Below are 21,657 nucleotides of genomic sequence, written 5' to 3' on the forward strand. Positions count from 1 at the left end.
CTGCGTGCTGCAATGAGACAAGTCCACATGCCGCAATGAAGACCCAACACAGCCAAAAAAAAAGAACATAAATAAATAAGTAAATATTTTTTAAAAAGGGGCATATACTGGAATTAACTGGACTCTGTTTTTCCACATTCAGGTTATGGCTTTTCTATATCTGAGAAAAAAATTAAACATTTTTAAACATAGATATTTTGATAGCTTCTGTAGCTCTAGTTTGCATAATTCCCAATCATGTTGGTGTTTCCTAGTTGGTTCAGTGTTTAGCTTTCAAATAATATTAATGACATACTAGAAATAAATACAGGCATACCTCATTTCATTGTGCTTTGCAGATGCTGTGTTTTTTACAAATTGAAGGTTTGTGGCAACCCAGCGTTGACAAGTCTATTGGTGCCATTTTCCCAACCAGCATTTGCTCACTTTGTGTCTGTGTTGCATTTTGGTAGTTCTCAGTATTTCTAACCCTCCACCAGCAAAAAGATTAATGACCTGTTAAAGGCTCGGATAATAATTAGCATTTTTCAGCAATAAAGTAGTTTTAAATTTTGATATGTACATTGGGTTTTTAGACATAATGCTTATTGCACACTTAATAGGCCACAGTATTGTGTAAACATAGTTTTATATTCAGGAAACCAAAAAATTCATGTGATTGTAATGTGATAGCACTTTATTGTGGTGATCTGGAACTGAACCCACAATAATTTTGAGGCATGTTTGTATTAAATTTCCAGACAGCATAATAATGTTTGCCTTATTTATATTTTAATTTTTTTTTTTTACATGACTTCATTTGGACAGTGAACTTATTTCAATCATCAAGCTTTTATTTAACTAAAAACTGCTCAGATTAAGCAGTTCATTTGATATGTTCTAGGATACGTATCAGGGGAAGTCTTTTCAAAAGACTTAGAGGAATGCTGACTTTTAAAAATATAAATGACAATACACCCCTTCAAAAATTAATGAATAACCAAAAAAGATGAAGTTTTAAATTCTTTTAGTTGACTGTAGTCAGAATTTGTTTTCTTTTTTTTTTTAACATCTTTATTGGAGTATAATTGCTTTACAATGGTGTGTTTCTGCTTTATAACAAAGTGAATCAGTGATACATATTATTATATCCCCATATCTCTTCCCTCTTGCGTCTCCCTCCCCCCCCCCATCCCACCCCTCTAGGTGGTCACAAAGCACTGAGCTGTTCTCCCTGTGCTATTTGGCTGCTTCCCACTAGCTGTTAAGTTTTACATTTGGTAGTGTATATATGTCCATGCCACTCTCACACTTTGTCCCAGCTTACCCTTACCCTTCTCCGTGTCCTCAAGTCCATTCTCTAGTAGGTCTGTGTCTTTATTCCCATCTTGCCCCTAGGTTCTTCATGACCTTTTTTTTAGCTTCCATATGTATGTGTCAGCATATGGTATTTGTTTATCTCTTACTGACTTACTTGACTCTGTATGACAGACTCTAGGTCCATCCACCTCACTACAGATAACTCAATTTCGTTTCTTTTTATGGCTGAGTAATACTCCATTGTATATATGTGCCACATCTTTATCCATTCATCTGTTGATGGACCCTTGGGTTGCTTCCATGTCCTGGCTATTGTGAATAGAGCTGCAGTGAACATTGTGGTACATGACTCTTTCTGAATTATGGTCTTCTCAGGGTATATGCCCAGTAGTGGGATTGCTGGGTCATATGGTAGTTCTATTTGTAGTTTTTTAAGGAACCTCCATACTGCTCTCCATAGTGGCTGTATCAATTTACATTCCCACCAGTAGTGCAAGAGGGTTCCCTTTTCTCCACACCCTCTCCAGCATTTATTGTTTCTAGATTTTTTTGATGGCCATTCTGACTGGTGTGAGATGGTATCTCATTGTAGTTTTGATTTGCATTTCTCTAACGATTAATGATGTTGAGCATTCTTTCATGTGTTTGTTGGCAATCTGTATATCTTTTTTGGAGAAATGTCTATTTAGGTCTTCTGCCCATTTTTGGATTGGGTTGTTTGTTTTTTTGATATTGAGCTGCATGAGCTGCTTGTAAATTTTGGAGATTAATCCTTTGTTAGTTGCTTCATTTGCAAATATTTTCTCCCATTCTGAGGGTTGTCTTTTGGTCTTGTTTATGGTTTCCTTTGCTATGCAAAATCTTTAAGTTTAATTAGGTCCCATTTGTTTATTTTTGTTTTTATTTCCATTTCTCTAGGAGGTGGGTCAAAAAGGATCTTGCTGTGATTTATGTCATAGAGCGTTCTGCCTATGTTTTCCTCTAAGAGTTTGATAGTGTCTCTGGCCTTACATTTAGGTCTTTAATCCATTTTGAGTTTATTTTTGTGGATGGTGTTAGGGAGTGTTCTAATTTCATTCTTTCACATGTAGCTGTACAGTTTTCCCAGCACCCCTTACTGAAGAGGCTGTCTTTTCTCCATTGTATATTCTTGTCTCCTTTATCAAAGATAAGGTGACCATATGTGCGTGGGTTTATCTCAGGGCTTTCTATCCTGTTCCATTGATTTATATTTGTTTTTGTGCCAGTACCATACTGTCTTGATTACTGTAGCTTTGTAGTATAGTTTGAAGTCCGGGAGCCTGATTCCTCCAGCTCTGTTTCTAAAGATTGCTTTGGCTATTCAGGGTCTTTTGTGTTTCCATACAAATTGTGCAATTTTTTGTTCTAGTTCTGTGAAAAATGCCATTGCTAATTTGATAGGGATTGCATTGAATCTGTAGATTGCTTTGGAAATTAATGAATAACCAAAAAAGATGAAGTTTTAAATTCTTTTAGTTGACTGTAGTCAGAATTTGTATCTGTTTTCATGTTTGTGTTCTTTTCATTGCAGGGGCAGAAAACGTTTTGTAAGTGAAGGAGATGGAGGTCGTCTTAAACCAGAGAGCTACTGAATATAAGAACTCTTGCAGTCTTAGATGTTATAAAAAATATATATATCTGAATTGTAAGAGTTGTTAGCACAGTTTTTTGGTTTTTTTTTTTTTAGCACTTGTTTTGGGTACAAGGCATTTTTGAAATTTTGTAAACTTACATTTAAGGGAAATTTTTAAAGTAAGTGTTTTTTCTTTTTCTTTTTTGAGCGTGTAAAGGAGGGACAGAAAAGTAACCACTTCTTAAGTGGGATATTCTCATAAGCTACCTTTTTTAAGTGCCATGTTTATGACATAATCATTCCAAGTTTTGCATTGATGTCTGACTGCCACTCCTTTCTTTCAAGGACAGTGTTTTTGTAGTAAAATCACTGGTTTATACAAAGCTTTATTTAGGGGGTAAAGTTAAGCTGCTAAAACCCCATGTTGGCTGCTGCTGTTGAAATACTGTGCTTTGGGAGTAAAAAAAAAAAAAAAAAAAAAGTTATTTCTTTGTCTTAAAGAATTTTAAAAAAATGACTTAGTTATGAGACTTATTCATCTTTCCAGGGAACATTGCTCGGTCTTAAAGACTAGACAGTTAAGTAAATGGTGGCTGGAACATCTATTTTTCTACAAAACTGGACGAATGAACCCAGTTCTAGAAGAATGTATGACAAAATAAAACATGTGAAGCAGTGTTGATTCTTTATTGGGAGTACCTTTATTTTAGGGCTTTCAAAAAACATATTTCACACAACAAATTTTAAATCATATAAAAGAGCATGTTTGAACCTAGTGAATTTTAAACTTTGCTCCTAGAAAACTTTTAAAAACAAGAGTACAGTAGTAAATGAATTATTTTAATATTATACTTGGTGGGAAATACTTGCACACTTACCTGTTTTTGATCTTATCTAGAGCTTAATGAAATTTCTAAAACATATATACCTTTCATAATTCTTAAGTTCTATTACCAAGTAATGCTTGTGTTACAAAAAATTATTCTTCAAAGACTCATAGTTTTATATTTACCCAGTGTCTGAGAAAATAGTTACCAATAAATAAGTTATCTAAAGAATGATCACATTTCTGACCTCTTTGCCAAGCCTAAATACTCAGCAAGGCCTCAAGGTCCATACTAATTTAAATTGTCTGATACTGACTGCAGCAAACCAACCAAGAATTATATTGAGAATTCACAGAGGTATTCTTAGAACATACCCATTACAGGTTTAGCTACAGTCTTTTAGAACGAAAACTTCCAATTTTATGTTCATATTTACTTCATGGGCTCTTTCAAGTCCATATTAATTTCCATTTTTAGGGTTTTAAAATTGTGTTTGATACCTGGAAGACAAAGGTGGCCAGGTAAGTCCGTAAAATCAGTATAATTAAAAGCTTTGGTAACTACTGGATAGGTGAGGGTTTCTTAAAAATTAAATTTGTTTAAGAAATACAGTTTTGTCATTACTAGTAGTATCAGTTGGTCAGGCAAGATAGCCTTAAATGTGTCATGACACAAAATTCTTCAAATTCAGTTTTTAATAAACATTTACAGGATTCTCTGACTATAAAAGGTGCATTTACTCACTTGTGCCTAAGAATGTTATCTAGAAAATTGATGGGAATGGTGAACAATAATTGGCAGTTCTAAAAACTTGGGTTAAAAAAAAACCAAAATCTGGGTTCAAAGTTTTAAAATTGCTTCTGTTTAGTACAAACTGGAGTGTTTTTTGTTTTAATTATTTTATATTTGTTTTTGGCTGTGTTGGGTCTTCGTTTCTGTGCGAGGGCTTTCTCCAGTTGCGGCGAGCGGGGCCCACTCTTCATCGTGGTGCGCAGACCTCTCACTGTCGCGGCCTCTCCCGTTGTGGAGCACAAGCTCCAGACGCGCAGGCTCAGTAGTTGTGGCTCACGGGCCTAGCCGCTCCGTGGCATGTGGGATCTTCTCAGACCGGGACACGAACCCGTGTCCCTTGCACTGGCAGGCAGATTCCTAATCACTGCGCCACCAGGGAAGCCCCAAATCGGAGTGTTTAAATTCACAATCCAAGTTTTATTAATCTTGGTTATTTTTATATTATGGGAATAAAATCTGTTTTATTAATACATACTGCTTTCAGCATACAGATGCAGGTTATTTTCTAGCTATTGTTAATAATATGGAAGGTGTAGGGTGTTCTGCAGAAGTGCTAAGTTATCATTCAGTGACTTATTTGCGGTTGTTCCTTTTCTGCCATTTCCTGTTGGCGAATTGTATCCTGTGCTGCTTGCTGCATTTTCTCCAGTTTTTCCAGAGTCAGAGATTTTAGGGGTAAAAGTTTGGGTTTACACAGCACCATTGTGGTTATATCTTCTACAGACAACTGCCCTAAAGTTTAAAAAGAAAGAAGAATTGGAGTGAGATAACACAGCTGTTTGGTGGTTTGGATTTGCAGCTAGAATTAAGGTGTAAAAACTTAATCCATTGACGTTGAAAAATCTCTTGTTCTCATAGTTCCTCCCCCAGTGTATCTTCAGTATAAAAATATAAAAGCAACGTTTACCCTACAGCATATCTTCAATATAAAAGCAACATTTAATACTAGGAAGTTCATAAGGTATTGAATTTTTTAAGATCCTAAGCTACAATGAGACAACTTTTTGTGTCAAACGTTTAATCTCAAAAAAAAACTTGGGGGAAATACAATGTACATAAAAATAAGAGGAGGAACAAGATGGCACAGTAAAAGGACCTTGAGCTCACCCCCTCTCGTGAGCACACCAAAATCACAATGCTGAACAACCGTGGATAAAAAAGACTGAAACCTATCAAAAAAGATACATCCAAACACATAAGGCAGAAACCCAGTGAGATGGCAGGAGGGGCACACTCGCAATAGAATGATATCGCATACCCCCCAGGGTGGGTAACCCACAAACCAGAGAACAGTTACATTGCAGAAGTTCTCCCACAGGATTGAGAGTTCTGAGCCCCATGTCAGGCTCCCTAGCCCCGGGGTCTGGCATCAGGAGGGGAGCCCTCAGGGCATTTGGCTTAGAAGGTCAGTAGCGCCTGAATGCAGGAGCTCCATAGGACTGGGGGAAACAGACTTTCCACTCTTGGAACACACATACCAGGTATTGTGTGCCCTGGGACCCAGGGCAAAAGTGCAGTGACTTGATAGGAGCCTGGGCAAGATGGACCTGCTGGTCTTGGAGGGTCTGCTGGGGAGATGTGAGGTGACTGTGGTTCTCAGGACATAAAGGCTGGTGGCAAACATATACAAGAGTACTCATCTGAAGGCTAACATCTTGCTTGGGACGTTAACAAAAACAATAGAAAAGATTAATGAGACTAAAAGCTGGTTCTCTGAAAAGATACATGAAATTGATAAACCTTTAGCCAGACTCATCAAGAAAAAGGAAGAGGGCCCAAATCAGTAAAACTAGAAAAAGGAGAAGTTATAAGCAGCTATATGCCAATTAAATGGACAACCTAGAGGAAATGGACATTTTTAGGAAAGTACAATCTCCCAAGACTGAACCAGGAAGCAATAGAAAATATGAACAGACCAATTATAAGCACTGAAATTGAATCTGTGATTAAAATACCCCTGAAAAAAGTCCAGGACCAGATGACTTCACAGGTGAATTCTACCAAACATTCAGAGAAGAATTAGCACCTGTCTTTCTGAAACTATTCCAAAAAATTGCAGAGGAAGGAACACTTCCAAACTCCTTCTATGAGGCCACCATCACCCTGATACCAAAACCACAGGTATCACAAAGATACCACAAAGAAGGACAATTACAGGCCAGTATCACTGATGAGCATAGATGCAAAAATCCTCAGCAAAATACTAACAAACTGAATCCAACAATATATTAAAAGGATCATACACCATGATCAAGTGGGATTTATCCTAGGGAAGCAAGGAGTTTTCAATATCTGCAAATCAGTGCCATATACCACATCAACAAATTGAAGAATAAAAGCCACACGATCATCTCAATAGATGCAGAAAAAGCTTCTGATAAAGTTCAACATCCATTTATGATAAAAAAAAAACTCTCCAGGAATTGGGCATAGAGGGAACATACCTCAACATAATAAAGGCCATATATGACAAGCCCACAGCTAACATACTCAACGGTGAAAAGCTGAAAGCATTCCTCTAAGGTCAGGTACAAGACAAGGATGCCCAATCTTGCCACTTTTATTCAACGTAGTTTTGGAAGTCCTAGTCACAGCCATCAGGGAAGAAAAAGAAATAAAAGGAATCCAAATTGGAAAGGCAGAAGCAAAGCTGTCACAGTTTGCAGATGACATGATACTATACATAGGAAATCCTAAAGACACTACCAGAAAAATACTAGAGCTCATCAATGAATTCAGTAAAGTCACAGGATACAAAATTAATACACAGAAATTTGTTGCATTTCTATATACTAACAATGAAAGATCAGAAAGAGGAAATAAGGAAATAATCCAATTTACCATCACATCAAAAAGAATAAAATACCTAGGAAAATAAACCCATCTAGGGAGGCAAAAGACCTAACTCTGAAAACTATAATACAGGGATGAAAGAAATCAAAGATGACACAAACAGATGGAAAGATATACCATGTTCTTGGATTAGGAGAGTCATTATTGTCAAAATCACTATACTATGCAAGCCAATCTACAGAGTCAATGCAATCCCTATCAAATTAGCAATGGCATTTTTCACAGAACTAGAACAAAAAAATTTAAAATTTGTATGTAAACACAAAAGACCCTGAATAGCCAAAGCAATCTTGAGAAAGAAAAACGGAGCTGGAGGAATCAGGTTCCCTGACATCGGACTATATGACAAAGCTACAGTAATCAAAACAGTATGGTATGGCACAAAACCAGACATACAGATCAATGGAACAGGATAGAAAGCCCAGAAATAAACCCACTCACCTATGGTCAATTAATCTATGACAAAGGAGTCAAGAATATACAACGGAGAAAAGACACTCTCTTCAGTAAGTGGTGCTGGGAAAACTAGACAGCTACATGTAAAAGAATGAAATTAGAACATTCTCTAACACCACACAGAAAAATAAAATGGATTAAAGACCTAAATGTAAGACCTGATTCTATAAAACTCCTAGAGGAAAATATAGGCAGAACAGTCTTTGACATAAATTGCAGCAATATCTTTTTGGACCTGTCTCCTAGAGTAATGTAAATAAAAACAAAAAGAAACAAATGGGACCTAATTAAAGGCTTTTGCACAGCAAAGGGAACGATAAACTAAACAAAAAGACAACCTACAGAATGGGAGAAAATGTTTGCAAATGATGAGACTGACAAGGGATTAATCATCAAAATATACAAATACCTAATACAACTCAATATCAAAAAAACAACCCAATCAAAAAATGGGCAAAAGATCTGAATAGACATTTCTCCAAAGACATACGGATGGCCAATAGACACATGAAAAAATGATCAACTTCACTAATTATTGGAGAAATGCAAATCAAAACTATAATGAGGTATCACCTCACACTGTTCAGAATGGCCATCATCAAAAAGTCTACAAATAATAAATGCTGGAGAGGGTGTCAAAAAAAAGGAACCCTCCTACACTGTTGGTGGGAATGTAAATTGGTACAGCCACTATGGAGAGCAGCATGGAGTTTCCTTAAAAAACTAAAAATAGAGCTACCATATGATCCTGCAATCCCACTCCTGGACATATATCTGAAGAAAACCATAATTTGAAAAGATACATGCACCCCAATGTTCACTGCAGCACTATTTACAATAGCCAAGAACATGGAAGCAAACTAAATGTACGCTGACAGATGAATGGATAAAGATGTGGTATATATATGTGTGTGTGTGTATATATATACACACACATACATGCACACACACACACACACAATGGAATATTAGTCAACCATAAAAACGAATGAAATAATGCCATTTGCAGCAATATGGATGGACCTAGATCTTTCATACTAAGTGAAGTAAGTCAGACAGAGAAAGACAAATATCATATGATATTGCTTATATGTGGAATCTAAAAAACATGATACAAATAAACTTACATACAAAACGGAAATAGACCCACAGACACAGAAAACAAACTTATGGTTACCAAAGGGGAAAGGTGTGGGAGGGATAACTTAGAAGTTTGGAATAAACATATACACACTACTATATATAAAATAAACACCAAGGACCTACTGTATAACACAAGGAACTATACTAAATATTTTGTAATAACCTATAAGGGAAAAGAATCTGAAAAAAAGTAGATATATATGTATGTATAAGTGAATCACTTTGCGATACACCTGTAACACAACACTGTAAATCAACTATACTTCAATAAAAAAAAGAAATGGAAATACAACAACAACAAATATGTAGTAAAGTATGGTATTAACATGAATACTCAAATTACTGAATGTAATTGTAATTCGGCTTTTGCTACATTGTTTGATTTAGGTTTCTTTTCCATTTTCAGACCTTATTTAGTATTATGGTAAATTATGGTGCTATTTTTTTCCACTGGAAATTCCTTATTGTAATCTGCAATCTTGAGTGTAACAGAATTTCTACATTTAAGAAACAATCCAACTGTCATTTTACATCCTTTTACTAGTGGGGGCGGGGAGGCAATGGATTACTCCTTTACAACCTACTCATGACAAAAGCATAGTAAAGGTGGAGAGTATGTGTGGTGTATAGAACACAAAATAGTTTCAGATATTTAGCTATTGAGCCTGCTACATGACACTGCCTATTAGTTTTTAGGTTCCTACAATATTCTATGACCTAAGTATTTGTAACTTAGATACCTTGTTTTGGAAGAACTTCCCGGAACATTGACTTCATTTCTGCCATATCTGAATTGTTGGATAGTTTCTTCCTTCAATGAGAAAACAATTATTAGTACTATTCAAGAATGAATTACCAAAGCATATTGCTTGAGATAGATATTTCCATTGTAGTTTAAGAAAATCACAATTCCTATAGAAAATGAACTGTCCTATCCTTGCATAATTTTCCCATTAATTACCTGTGAGTCTTTTCATTGAAACAAGGTTGAGATAGTTCATATAAGCATGCAGATCTTGTCAACTTTCATTCATAAGTGGTGGTGGTAATTGGAAGGCTGCATGTTCTAAATTTTTCCCCTCCTAGTGAAAATTGGGCTTAAGTTTTTCAGGCAAAGGTAAATTATCCAATAGTTATCTATCCAGCTGAGGAAAACCAAAGGGATTTATGTGCAGCTGATAGCATCTCCCCTGAATGGTGGGTGATGTAAAAGACATGACCATTTGGGAGGTGGGGTAAGGCAGAGTGTTAGGGAAAGGAGGAGGTAGTATGTAAATACTGCCTAACATCCCCACTTCCTTCAGTAACTAACAGCCAGTTTCTACTTTAATTCCTTTGCTATAATGACAAAAAGCATCTTAAGGATCAGTTACTGGCTACATAGCTGCAATTTGTAAGGAAGCAACACAAACAGGTGAAATTGGCTCTTGGATACCAGAAGCGAGGTGTGTTCTCAGTTTATTTTCCTCTAATACAGAGATACTCTATGCTGAAGCATCAGTGAATACCCTCACGTGAGTATTTTGTTATGAATATCCCAGCATATATGTCATCTCTGGCTGATTACAACCGTTCCCAGTGTTACATCCCAGTTTATGCCATGTTATATATATTCAAGGTGTTCTGGACTGTAACTTGTAGCGTGACCCCTTTCCAAACACAGATGCTACTCTAGACAGTCCCACCCATTTTGTGATATTTCGCCATACTGATGCAACTCACTGTATATCTTTCACAACATCACCACCACAGAAGAAAGATTATTTATAATGTGGTGATGCTGGCTTGGTGCCTGCCTTTACCACCCACTGCAAATTAGTTATAATCAAGTGAAGCTGCTTCTGGTCTTAGTTATTCCCATTACCTCTACTTTGACATTCCTAAAAAAAGCTTCATACTCCCCATCCACCAAGCCTCTTCCCCTTCTTGTTCAAATTCCTATTCTGGAAGATCTAAAGTTCCTGAGGAAGCTCTATCTGCTTTCCACAACTGTCACTGAAACTTACCCCTATACTGCTCTCTCTGGGAATGAAGATGAAGTAGGGAATGGACCAGGAATAAAGCAACTCATCACTACCTAGAATCTGAGATAAATGCAATATACAATTTACTCAGAATGCACAGCTTCTCCTTCTGACACATTCTTTCCTTCTTGTTACTTAGGCCTGCCAGTGGTAACTAGTGTTCATTCCTTTTTGTTGTTGTTGTTGAAGGTTAGTAATATTGCAGATCTCTGAGTAGCCTGAATACAACTATAACAAACAATACTTAGCCTCTCCATTAAGGATAACACAATGAAAATATTCATTAGGCCCTTATTTGGTACAAATCTGACATGATATGCTACTGAAAGGGAGGATAGACATTATAAATGTTGATGAATGTGAGAGAAATGCATAGCATCTAAGGGTTTTTTTTTTTGAGGTACGCAGGCCTCTCACTGTTGTGGCCTCTCCCGTTGCGGAGCACAGGCTCCGGACGCGCAGGCTCAGCGGCCATGGCTCATGGGCCCAGCCGCTCTGCGGCATGTGGGATCTTCCTGGACCGGGGCATGAACCCGTGTCCCCTGCATCGGCAGGTGGACTTTCAACCACTGTGCCACCAGGAAAGCCCTAAGGGTTTTTATATCACCAAATTTTTAATCACCAAAATGATAAAATGATGGATGAACAAATACTTAACTCTTAGCTGTTTTAGAGTAGCAACTCTAGTTACTCAGAATTTAATCACTATCTTTTGCTATCTCTTCTTTATACCTCTTTCACATCCAAAATCTGGCTTGCGGAAAACAATGAAGCTTGGTGCTCTACCAAACCTTAGTTCTCTGAGTAAGCTTCCATTGTTACTGGAAAGGGTGTGGAGCCAAAGGCCTTGTAGGGAGTGGGTTGGGCCTGGTGTGGGGAAGATCAGTGCTGTCACTTGCCTGGGTGGAGTGTCTACTTTGCTAGGGTTGATTCTTGTTCCTAGGCCCCCCTAGGCATTGGCAGGAGAGGAACAGGAAGGGAGGGCTAAAATAAGCAAGGTGGTGGTTGGATGCCCAGCACTGCCAAGGCTACACTGTCTTGATAATCAACTGCCCAGGGAGCCCAGCGTAGGAAGGAGCATTTATATCCTTCTCCAGGGTAACTGCTAATAGCCAAGCATGGGTGTTTTGCCTGGTGTGATGCACCCTAAGGAGTTGTGGCTACCCCTAAGGGTACTTTCTAATTGGTAAGGTAATATGTGTGTACCACCAGGGATAGATGGGCCAAAGAAGAAATATATCAGCTGGGGATGAAATTCATGTGTATTATTCAAGTGCCACATCATTCAATTCAATAAATATGTGAGTGTCTACCATGTGCCAGGCACCATTCATTAGTGAACAAAAGAGAAAAAAATGTTTGCTCTTTCAGAGCTTACAGTCTAGAGTATGGGGAGAGAAACAAATAATATAATGGTAGTAAGTGTTATAGAAAATAAAATAGTTTAAGGGGATTTAGGAGGGCTGGGTGTTGTGATTACAATTTGAACAGGAAAATCATTATAGCCTCATTAAGAAAGTGAAAATCATTGTGGTCTCATTTTGGTGTGTGTGTTGTATCTTTTGAGATTGCAAGAAAATCAGAAGCCTAGTATTCAGTTAGGGAATGTATAGGGTAATGGACACTCTATTGGTGGGCGGGTTTGTTGGTACAGCTTTTTTAGAGGGATAATTTATAGTATCTTTTAATATTTTGTAGTATCTACTAAAACTAAATATGCACATTTTCTTTGACCCAAACCTTCTACTACTAATGCTCACTAAAGAAACAAAGCATGAGTGTGTAAAGATATAAGAATAAGAATGTTCATTAGGGCACTGCATTCAGGCACATGTCACAGGTCAAATAAATCACGGAACCACCATACCATGGAGTACTATGCCAGATTTTAAAACGATACAGATGGGCAAGCCATATTTTAAGAGAAAACATCAAATTGCAAAAGTAAAATGGGGCTTTCCTGGTGGCGCAGTGGTTGAGGGTCCGCCTGCCAATGCAGGGAACACGGGTTCGTGCCCCGGTCCGAGAGGATCCCACGTGCCGCGGAGCGGCTGGGCCCGTAAGCCATGGCCGCTGAGCCTGCGCGTCCGGAGCCTGTGCTCCGCAACGGGAGAGGCCACAACAGTGAGTCCCGCGTAGCGCAAAAAAAAAAAAAAGTAAAAGAAAATTCCTACAGTAATAGAACCCAAACTTTTAATGCTTAGAGAATGCAGTGTCAATTAGTCACTTTTTGAAGCTTTTAGTGTGGGTAATTAGAAAATAATCTGCTGTTTCCTTTCCCCCCAGTTTCTTTAGTTTGTAATTTCTCCCAGAGATAATGGTTTTGACAGATAATGTGTTTCAAAATCATGATATAGGAACCAAACCTGTTGTAGCATTTGAGCTAGATGTCTAAAATTAACACAAAAGAACCCAGAGGGAAACCAAATCTTTGTCATGAAAAATTTTACTAAGTTGTTGGTGTGAGAGTTGAAAAGCATTTATGTCTAGGCAGGATTAGTACTTTAAGTCAATCATACACATGTTGATAACATAAATTAGTCATACAACTTGGACAAGTTAGAAATCTCTGGGGAGATTTAGTTTGATAACCAAACTAGATTTACTTTGACAACCAAACTAAATTATGGGTGTGGGACTGGACAAGAGCACTAGTGTGTCTTTCTGAACCTTAAGAATGTGTTCAGTAGTCCTCAAATTTTATCCTTGTATAACCCTTTTGAAAAAACTAGGCAGAGAAATTAGGTCACCTTTTACACATTTCTAGATAGACATATAAATTTGTTATAAGTTTAGTTACAAAGGATAAAATTTCCAGCATATTTAAAAATAACATATTAATCCTTAAAAATATATATAATATAATCAAAATATCATAGCAATCTGATAGCTACCATCATCCATTAATAAAAAATGAAGAACTTAAAAAAATTTTTTTTTTAAGATTTAATTTTATTTTTTTGGCTGTGTTGGGTCTTCGTTGCTATGCGCGAGCTTTCTCTAGTTGCGGTGAGCGGGGGCTACTCTTTATTGTGGTGCGCGGGCTTTCTCTAGTTGCGGTGGCTTCTCTTGTTGCGGACCACGGGCTCTTGGCGTGCAGGCTTCAGTAGTTGTGGCTTGCGGGCTCTAGAGCGCAGGCTCAGTAGTTGTGGCACACGGGTTTAGCTGCTTTGCGGCACGTGGGATCTTCCCAGACCACGGCTCGAACCTGTGTCCCCTGCACTGGCAGGCGGATTCTTATCCACTGCGCCACCAGGGAAGTCCGAAGAACTCTTTTTTAAGTCAGAAATTTTGTATCTTTTTTTCTCCCTACATCTCTATTTCCACTCCACTTAATTTTATTTTAATGTATGTTTTCATGCTTGAACATATTTTAGTAATTATCCTACCATACTTCTCTGCCACAAAAATGTTTATAAATTTAAATGAAAACTTAAAATATTTTGGATTGAGTTATTCCAATTATTAGTGAAAATCAATAAAAATAAATTACACATCAATAATATAATTACTGAGCATAAAGTTAATGGCTAAAAAAAATCTCTTAGTAGGAAAAAATACTTTTTGTCTGTGGGTTTTGTTTTATAGCATTAGTCTTATTTTTAAAAGATGCTGCCACTGGAACTGTCAGATCTCAAGCTTAATCAGCAATAAGCAACACTTGAAAAGCTTACAAGTTTTGCATATTTTTCATAGATTAGCTTATATGAAAACATACTGTTGAGACCAAGATCATGGGTTAAATAGCTAAACAGGACTGTTAGCTTTAAATTGTACTCTATTTTCATCTAGCCAGCTGGAAAGTGTAGACTACAGTCAGATGGGGGCAGACAGAGAAGAGGAATAGATTACTCAAATCCAAATTCCATTCCTGGTAACTCAAAACATATACATATGGATCAGAAATATCAAAATGGAAACATACTGTGGATGCCAAAGCCAAGTCTTAGCTTCTAAAAATGCTCAGGCCAGGATTTGGATATTTTAAAAACTCTCCTCCTAGGTCATACTAAAGTCTCCTTAGTCTAATATTTGATCTTTGATAGGAGCCCCAAAAGAGCCATTCTGTGGGTCAAGTGGTGTGCCTACCACTTCTAGTCCACCATTAGCTTTTCATCATTTTTTTCCCTCCATTAATTTATCTAAACTTACCAGCTTATCCTAATGGTACAAAACCCCATTTTTAAATTCTGAAATTGAATGCTTCAGAGTATTCTAGGATCCCAAGTATTTTAAACAAGCTGCAACAGTATAATCCAATGTATGATTTAAAACAAAAGCTTGTACTGGCATTTTTGTTTGTTTTCATTTTTTTCGGGTCAGTATATTCCATGTTTATACTTTAAATGGGTTGTACTCTGGCTAATTAGCTTTGTGACATTGAAAACATTTCCTAACCAATTGGAGGTTTGATTTTCTCATAAAAAACATGTTTAGTACCAGTCTTGAGTTGCAAGGTTCAAATGAAAAGTGAATGTAAAAGTGCTTAGAAATACAGTGTGACATTTATTATTCCATGTCTAATTTTCGTATCTCTATAATAAAAAACTTGTTGTACATTTCCTGTTAAGTGCCTTCCCACACTTAAAAACCCTCTGAATCCTCATCAACACCACAGTACCTACAAAAGAGCATGATCTATTTAAAGATGTTTTCCTTTAAAAATCTGTCTTAATTATTTACTTTTAAAGAGCATGGGCTACCGGATTGTTCTTTCTTTTCTTTAAATTTAATTAATTAATTTTGGGCTGCGTTGGGTCTTCGTTGCTGTACGCCGGCTTTTCTTTAGTTGCGACCAGTGGAGGCTACTCTTCGTTGCGATGCGCAGGCTTCTCACTGCAGTGGCTTCTCTTGTTGTGGAGCATGGGCTCTAGATGTGCGCAGACTTCAGTAGCTATGGCACGTGGGCTCAGTAGTTGTGGCGCACGGGCTTAGCTGCTCCACGGCATGTGGGATCTTCCTGGACCAGGGCTCGAATCCGTGTCCCCTGCATTGGCAGGCAGATTCTTAAGCACTGCACCACCCGGGAAATCCCATTTTTCTTAAATATATTAAAGATATGATAATAAAGAAAACTTATTTCCTAATATAATTCAAGGTTTAGAAAATGTGAACAAGTTTTTAATTTGGTGGAAAACAGTAAAAACCTTTTAAATTGCAATCAAGGAAATAGACACTTAGTGTACATAAGAGTCTATCTTTAATTTTTTTTTTTTTTTTTTTTTTTGCGGTACGTGGGCCTCTCACTGTTGTGGCCTCTCCCGTTGCAGAGCACAGGCTCCGGACGTGCAGGCTCAGCGGCCATGGCTCACGGGCCCAGCCACTCCGTGGCATGTGGGATCTTCCCGGACCAGGGCACGAACCTGTGTCCCCTGCATCGGCAGGCAGACTCTCAACCACTGTGCCACCAGGGAAGCCCCTCTATCTTTAATTTTTGATGGAGGCGATAAGTGACTTGTTACCTTACTTAGAGAAGTAAATGCACCTGAAATACGGCAAAAAAGGAAACATTTCTAAAGCATTCTGAGATTTTCAACCAAAGTACCAATTGCGTTTTTATGCAAGAAACACAGAGGTCATAAACTCGTAGCCCTTGGTGTTACCCAGTTAAATGTTTTGCTGGCTTGATTAATGTTTAAAAAGTATTCGAACCAATGTTTAAAAGTCAGGAGATTTCAAAACAAGAAAAAAATTTTAAAAAAATCAGGATATTTCACATTAAGTCCACATTTTAGTTCCTCTTGACAAATCTGGTAACACCAGGTCCATATCCCCAGATGGCAAAATTTGGCTGGGGCTGGGAAGTGATGCCCCATTTAGGTGAGCATGGGGAGTTCTCCAATCCCCACCACTGCCTATTGTTTCCCTTAACATTACCTGCAACTATAGGCACCTGACTTCACAACTTCAGTAAAACAGAGCCACGCCAATATATTACATGCCAAACGATCCTCTTTTATCATTAATAGGCATTAAGAAGCAAAAATACAATCTCTGGGAACCGAGGGAGGCACTGGAAGCAACCTTGTTTATGTAGAATACAGTAAAGGGTATTTTTCTTTTGTGACTATTTATTAATTCCTTTTAAGTAAGTTCAATCTCCCTGCTGCAGGTTGTCGATGGGGGTGGCAGGAATGGCAGGAACAAAAATGAAAAAATTTATCTTTTGTCTTATGCAAGACTTGTGTGGTTGACTGACAGATGAATTTTCAAATGCATATTAGATTTCTGAATGTAAACTAACATGAAAAAAGGTGAAAGAGGGAGTCCCAAAAAACGTGGTTTTCAGCAGATACAAATTAGTAATGCTCACTCTCACTCAAGTGGTTGACCACATGCTAGCAGACTGCTTAATTTGGATTGATAATGTTCAACCAGAGATGCCAAATAACATCATATGTCATGTAGTTGGAAACTAGAGTAGATTCTGTTTTGTTTTGCTATCTGGCATCTGCTGGTAGAAAAATGTTGCAACATGTTCAATTTGGCTAATTAATCCAGACTCATGTGAATAATATGTGCAGTGTCTAGCTTCTGAAACATGCCTAGGCCTAAGAACAGGAACTGCTCTTCTTGGGTGAACCTGGATGATGCCATTGGTTCTGTTACATTCCAGTAGCAGACACTACTGTTAAGTTAGTAGAAAATGACATATCCTACTCATGCAGAATACCTTTTTCTAATAATTTGTTTTTTCAAAATTCAGTACTAGAAAGTGGTTCTAAAACTGTTAGCTACTAACCCTTAAAAAAGGGTTAAACCTTTTTTAAAAAACGTATCTGAAGAACTTTTTATATTCTCAGCATCAGAGATATAAACCTACTTCAATAGTATGCAAGGAAGGGGAAATAAAGAATTGTTTGATACTTTACTATTTCTGAAAGCCAGAACCTCAGATCACCTATATCAAAATCCCCTGGACAATTATTAAAAATACAGATTCTTCAGGAGTCTTCCCCAGACTCATGAATCAGAATCTCTAATTTTTAATTAAGTTCCCCACATTAAAGTTGGAGAACCAACTTAAAGTCATTCACTCATTCAATAAATAAATATTTAATGCCTACAATGTACTCAGATTGGACTGCTTTAGAAGCTACTAATAACTACCATACACTGACCATATACCATGTACTATATACTATGCTAAAATAAAGCATTTTATGTGTTTGACTCATTCTGTTCAACAATTCTAAGAGGTTTTACAGCTCCATTTAATAGATGATAAACAGAATGAGTAAACTGTCCAAAGTCACCAGCTAATGAATGTGCCTGTTCCTGAAACCCAGGTCTGATTCTAAAATCTGTGGTCTTAATTGGTATATTATTTTGCCTTATTTGAATCTGGAGTAAACTTAAAACTGTTTCATAGTCCCACCATGAGCAAATTTTCTTCTACACAAAAGAAGTGACTGAAGGAGTGCATTACTTAACTTTCAATATGAAGGCTAAAAACATTCTATATCAATCTAAGAATTTTTGCCCTACCAGAGCATTTTCTTCTGTCCCCTTAAGTGCATTTTCTTCCTTCTGCTTATCTTTCATGATCAAATATAAGTCTAGGATAGAAGGAATACATAAGCTTGGCAATCTGGGGAGTTTTCCTCTTGTGATTATGAAGTAAATTCTGCAAACACTTCTCTATCCATTGGACACAGACTGTACCTAATGTACTAAGTGCTAAGTATAATCTTGATTTTGCAATTTTTAATAAGCTCTGATGAATGCTACCAAAAGCCTATCACAGAAATACCAGGACTAATTAGGACTAGCAAGAGTTTCAGGGAGAAAAATAACAATGCCGAAATTGGATGTGGCCAGATGGCCAGCAGTTGCCCCAGTCTCTGCTTTGATAACATCAAGATTCATCTGTATTTGAATTGCAGGGCCCACACATCTTTCATCAACTGTCCCTGGGGTGCCAGGAGTTGAAAACTCATGAAACTATGCTGACATCAGTACACTTTGCTGAAGATTACATTGCATCAGCTCCAAGTGTAGGCAAAGTAGCAGCAACACTTTATTAAAAGGTAGACAGTCTATGTTGCCATTGCAGGGCACTCTCATACTCTACGTAGACAAGAGGATTAAATACCAAACTCTTCTTTGTAGGATATCATAGAAGGGTGGTATGTTGAGAAGTGGGATGGATTTAACAAGCAGCTCATGGTATGGTAAAAGTAGCTTCATTTGAGAAGACTTAATCATGATTGGAAAAGTATGAATACTGTGAAGTATTCTTGCAAAAAATGTTAAATTGAGTCCAATCACACCTCCAGACCAACTTCTGATTTACAAGAAATAAGAAAAAAGGAGATATTCAAAAAGACCCCTGGCCTGAACACTTCAAAATGACAATGTCACAAGGGAAAGAGAGATGGGGGAACTGTTCTAGATTAAGGCCAAAGAGTTATAATACCCAAATACAATACATAAACCATGACTGGATCCTGGTTTTGTTTCTTTTTTGCAAGGAGGAGAAGGTATAAAAGACATTCTTGGTTCAAATGGGAAAATGTACATACATTCGGATTGAATTTCAAAGACTACAGAATTATTAACTTCCTTAGTTGTGATAATGATGTTTTGCAGGAGAACTTTATAATTCTTAGGAAATACATGTTGGGAATTTTAGAGATGTCTGCCTAACAATAGGTGTCTGCAACCTATTTCCAAATGTCTCAGTGACAAACAGTGTATGAGAAGGAGTGAAATAAATATGGCACGACGTTAACAACTGTTGGATCTAGGTGAAACCTACATGAATGTTTATTGTATTCTTTAAACTTTTTAATGTATGAATATTTCTTTAATAAAATATGGGGGGAAGAAATAATTTTGAAGAGACTTCAGAGTGGAAGCCTAAGAAAAGGTTGAGTAACAGGGACTAATGCTGAATTTCTGATAAACTGAAGTTCCCTTCAACTTTGCTGGCAACATCTTGGGCATCCAGGAGACACCCAATATATTCCATTTTTCAGTATTTATCAAAATAATATCATGTGCAGGGTAAAGTAACAGGCAGATAAATCTGATACAAACCATTCTATTTAGGAGTAAATATGGTAGTGAAGCTAAGAACACAAGCAGCTGTTATACAAAATAGTGGTTGTCATAAAAGAGGTACAAAAAGTGCTAGGTAAGCTCAGAGAAAATTACTTCCTGCTGGGGAGAATCTGGAAACACATCTCCAATTATAACTAGGACATGGATACAGAATCACAAAAGGTTGGTGCTTCAGTGATAAACCTTGTTAGAGAAAAGAATACATAGTTCATTTTGGCTGGAGCATGAGTACTAAGGATACAAAAAGAAACTAAGCAAAGAAGGTAGGTGTGCACCCTTGTTGTTGACTGGCCTGGATATAAACAATTTTCAGTTTACCTGAAAGTTCTCCTGATCCTTTTTCCCGCAGCTTTAGGCACCCAACCCGATATTACCAAGATGACTCACAGCTGTTGACTCAAAACCTACAGAAGGAACTACATGAGATAATATGTGACAATTCTGGTAGAGAGCCATATAAAACTAATACGATAGTTTTACGAATATTCACAAACATTGTTTAATAAACCGTAGACACGCAGGATTAGGGCAGTATACCTTCATCCAGAGCTGCAGTCAATGCTTACAAACCCCCACCGGAGGAGAAACAAAGAAAAGGGAGAAAATTCAGAATCTGAAGACAGGAAGTGCGAAAATAAGACTTAGAGGTGTTGCCGCGGTGGTGGGTAACCATCTTTTTCCTTTATAGCTGGGAATGGAAAATGATTTCCTCAAGCTCCAGAATTCTCCCTCCTCAAAGGTCAGGGGGTGAAAGTACGTAACAGACTTTGCGGGGGCGTGGTCAGGAGCTCCACTTCGCGGGAGTTAAGGGCCACACCCAGGCCCCTCCCGTCCCAGCTTGCAGCAGCGCGGCGACGGGAGCCGGTTGAGCCGCCTCACCCCACAGGGAACCTCAAAGGGGCGGAGGGGGGTGGGGCGCGGGCCGCCGCCTGGCCAGCCCGGAAAGAAAACCTTCTTCCAGCGGAAGCGGCTCTGAGTTCGGCTAGCCCCATCTGCGCTTTGTCTCCCAGGGGCCGTTCGGCCTGCTCGGACCTGACCCACGGTTCGGGACCAAGGGACACTTACCTTACTTCGCCACTCCTGTCAGAATGGGTACTCCCTGGGGCAAGGGGGGGCGCAAGCTATTCCCATCCTTCTGCCATAACCCCATTCAGAAGTGTCAAAGGCAACTTCCGGGCAAGACAGGGGATTCCGGAGCCCTAAACTCCTGTCCACCTAAGTAAGTGACCAGACGTCCCAGCAGAATAAGGGCCAGGAAACCTGCTCCCTCTATCCCCGAACCCGGGCAGGTAGTCCGGAATAGGAATTAACTTGTTTAACATGGGATGTCTGGTCACGTTTGGTTCTGTTTTGGGCCTACTTACAGATGCCTCTCTTCCCAGACGGCTCAACTGTTGCCCAGGGCAACTATGAGATTGGGCGAAGCGAAAACTACGTCACACAGGAGACGGCAGGCCCGGAAACTCCCGATGCCATTATCAGTTATGGCTGCCTTAGCGTCAACAGTAACTTCGGATTGAGAGTTGTCTCTCTACCCAGCTGGAGGCTCTCTCTGTGGCCCAGCTAGCCAGCGGCGCCCTGTGGGCGGGAGAGAGCGCGTTGA

At 38.3% G+C, this 21,657-nt stretch overlaps 2 protein-coding genes across 4 annotated transcripts in view; one reads left to right on the forward strand and one right to left on the reverse strand.

Moving 5' to 3' along the window:
* Positions 1 to 3,582, forward strand: part of PDCD4 (programmed cell death 4) — a 28,604-nt gene extending 25,022 nt beyond the window's left edge. For both annotated transcript variants that reach the window (XM_027112563.1, XM_027112562.1), the window contains exon 12: positions 2,852 to 3,582. In XM_027112563.1, the coding sequence (XP_026968364.1) occupies positions 2,852 to 2,912 (61 nt within the window). In that variant the 3' untranslated portion in view covers positions 2,913 to 3,582. The remainder of the gene's footprint in view (positions 1 to 2,851) is intronic.
* Positions 3,583 to 4,800: 1,218 nt separating this feature from the next.
* On the reverse strand, positions 4,801 to 21,622 carry BBIP1 (BBSome interacting protein 1). 2 transcript variants are annotated; one of them, XM_027112570.1, is made up of 4 exons: positions 21,419 to 21,622; positions 20,373 to 20,470; positions 9,705 to 9,775; positions 4,967 to 5,244 (listed from the first exon to the last, which is right to left on the reverse strand). In XM_027112570.1, exons 3-4 carry the CDS (start codon positions 9,748 to 9,750, stop codon positions 5,078 to 5,080), a joined length of 213 nt encoding a protein of 70 aa, XP_026968371.1. In that variant the 5' UTR covers positions 9,751 to 9,775; positions 20,373 to 20,470; positions 21,419 to 21,622; the 3' UTR covers positions 4,967 to 5,077. The 2 variants fall into 2 exon arrangements, with proteins under 2 accessions (XP_026968373.1, XP_026968371.1); XM_027112572.1 differs by lacking the exon at positions 21,419 to 21,622 and having other exon boundaries at positions 4,801 to 5,244; positions 20,373 to 20,420.
* Between the last annotated feature and the right edge of the window lie 35 nt (positions 21,623 to 21,657).

This window comes from Aethalodelphis obliquidens, unplaced genomic scaffold (genome assembly GCF_003676395.1).
Source record: "Aethalodelphis obliquidens isolate GAN/ISIS:26980383/991018 unplaced genomic scaffold, ASM367639v1 scaffold11, whole genome shotgun sequence".
Taxonomy (NCBI): Eukaryota; Metazoa; Chordata; class Mammalia; order Artiodactyla; family Delphinidae; genus Aethalodelphis; species Aethalodelphis obliquidens.

Bases quoted from the DNA above. Each gene is read 5' to 3' on its own strand.
- BBIP1 (XM_027112572.1), bottom strand. From the start codon at position 9,750: ATGGCAGAAATGAAGTCAATGTTCCGGGAAGTTCTTCCAAAACAAG. The intron at 5,245-9,704 runs GTATCTAAGTTA...TTTAAACTTTAG, and splicing joins GGAAGTTCTTCCAAAACAAG to GGCAGTTGTCTGTAGAAGAT.